The following is a 2,411-nucleotide window of genomic DNA, read 5'->3' as shown; positions in this document are numbered from 1 at the left end:
GGATTCGTGGAGGCCGGCTTGGCGGAGGCGCCGCCGGAGGATTCGGCGGCGTTGGCTAGCGTGAGAGGTTTGATAGTGCGGAAGGCTGAGAGAGTGGTGGCGACGACGGCAAGGGGCGGCGCCGGCGACAGAGGGTGGCGGCGCCGGCAGGGGGAAGGGGAATTAGGGTTTGGGGGTGGGGGTGGGGGAAGGGGAAAGAAGAAGGTGGGTTTTTTTTTTTTTTTTTTCAATTTTTTTTCCACATGTCAATAATACGCCTATGTGTCAATTTCCGGCTGCCACCGTGTAATTTTCGGTGCCGGCGTAAGAAAAAATCGGTGACGGGACAAAAACGAGACAAAAATGAAAGGTTATGTATTTAGAGGCTAATTTTTTAAAATATGAGCAAAAACCAATTCCATGTAAACGTTATGAATTTAGAGGCAATTAACCCATTAACATATACTCCTTTTGTCACATTAAGCGCATGACTCATTTATTTTTGGTACGAAGATTATGAAGAATGAGTAAATTGGATAAAAATAATAGGGCCCACAATTTTGTAAGAGTTAAATATTAGTACTATCTTATATGAAAATAAGTCATCTTTAATAGGACGACTCAAAATAGAAAACGAGCCATCTTTAATTAGACAGAGGAAGTATAGTTCTTCAATTTTGATAACGGAAATGTCTATAAGGCTCATTCAAGATCAAACGATAAAATTGGATATTTACATTATTTCAATTAGTCATGATGATATTATTTTGTCACTTCAATTTATTACGATTACACTAATTCACCGAAAATTAAATAAAAAATTAGTTGAAGATGAAATTTTTAACTCATATACAAAATCAAAATTAAGTAAAAACTCAAAGTTCCAATATTTATAAACACAATTAACATCAACTCTGCTTCTAAATTACTTGGAAGAAAAAGTAACTTGTACAAAGACAAAACTGTATTTAACTATCAAAACTCACTTTCCCCCACTCTCAAAATGCAGGTAGCTTAGGATCCCAACTATCATTTTCTACCTAAGACTTTACACTTTGTCACTTTGACAGTGTATCTATATGGATATAATCATTAATTATATCCAATCAAACTCTTCACCTATGTACATCATCTAATTAATTTAATTAGAGTTTTCTGTTAATCAAGCCGTAGACTGTCACAAGCGCCATCACAAGCGACTGATCCGCACGCGCCTCCACAGTTAATCTCAACACATCATCTCCCAAAGCAACTCCTTCTGCTGACAATTTCTGTGTAGCCTGAAAATTATCACCGAAAAAATCGTTAATTATCTTCATTTGCAAATTAAATCACCTTTTGCTTGATTAATTATTGACATATTCTTTTTCATCGCAAAACACAGAATTAATGAATGAATTAATGCTTATGCAAATAGACTAATTAACTAACCTCAGCCAAAATCTGGCCTGAAAAGTCTGTGATCCTCAGCGTCGATTTCCCTTCAAATCCTGTGATTGTATAGCTGTTTTCATCGCATCCCACAGAAACTACGCACGAGTTATCCTTTCTCAAAATCGCGTGATTCCGCCTCACTCGGAAGCACGGTTTCTCCATTCTGACCACGGAATCGATCCATTTGAAGCCCTCCCAATCTCCAAAAAGCCCTAATTTCTGCAAATCCAATTACTCATCAGTTTCAGATGTATACACATTCACAAAATTTCTACACAAAATTAACCAATTAAGACCCCTAATTTCTGCAAATCGAGGTGAAATTACCTTTCTGTTCAAGGAGAAGAGGATGTTGCCGGCGGAGTCCATCAGAAAGGCCTTGCTGCTGCATCTCTGCTGATAATTATCGACTCGAAAAACGACATCTCCGTCGGAATTAAAGACGGTGCAGCCATTTCCATGGCAGACGAGGGATTTCATCCAGATCGTGAACGTCTCCTTCTCTGATGATGAAGAAGAAGAAGAACAAGTGTTTGCCGATGGATTCGGATGAACTCTCGCCATGGATTCAATTTTAATAGAATAATTAAATTTAAATGTGTGGATTTAGAAAGCTGAATTGAGCCTTTAGCTTGTGTGTGTGTTTTGAGCTCAGAGAAGTGGTGTGTGTGTATATATATATAGGCGAGTTTGAAGATGCAAAAAGCCATGAAGGTTCCTTTAATCATTAGTTTAATTGGGCAGTTTAATTAATAGTTAATTAATTAATCCAAAGCATTGACATGTTAATTTATTTGTTTTTATTGGAGTTTGGCGTCACAAAAGGCAGACAAATTTCCTTTAATTAGTTGATGGCGCGAGCACTAAGTAATTAGATTTAATTGTAATTACAATAACAAAAAGATAAATGGTGGTGGACCAAAAGCGCTTCTTCCTGAATCTTTTTCAAAGTTTAATTATTACGTATTTTATATAATTATACATGTTGATAATGTGCA

General features: G+C 37.0%; 1 protein-coding gene across 1 annotated transcript; it reads right to left on the bottom strand.

Annotated features, from left to right (window-relative positions):
• Positions 1-842: 842 nt before the first annotated feature.
• LOC131012502 (protein LURP-one-related 4-like) lies at positions 843-2,100 on the bottom strand. Its single transcript, XM_057940500.1, has 3 exons — positions 1,741-2,100; positions 1,411-1,632; positions 843-1,259 (listed from the first exon to the last, which is right to left on the bottom strand). Exons 1-3 carry the CDS (start codon positions 1,975-1,977, stop codon positions 1,125-1,127), a joined length of 594 nt encoding a protein of 197 aa, XP_057796483.1. The 5' UTR covers positions 1,978-2,100; the 3' UTR covers positions 843-1,124.
• Between the last annotated feature and the right edge of the window lie 311 nt (positions 2,101-2,411).

The sequence above is a fragment of the Salvia miltiorrhiza genome, chromosome 2 (genome assembly GCF_028751815.1).
Source record: "Salvia miltiorrhiza cultivar Shanhuang (shh) chromosome 2, IMPLAD_Smil_shh, whole genome shotgun sequence".
In the NCBI taxonomy this organism is placed as follows: domain Eukaryota; kingdom Viridiplantae; phylum Streptophyta; class Magnoliopsida; order Lamiales; family Lamiaceae; genus Salvia; species Salvia miltiorrhiza.
The sequence above is the reverse complement of the archived record's forward strand: the minus strand, read 5'-3'. Positions and strand labels throughout refer to the sequence as shown.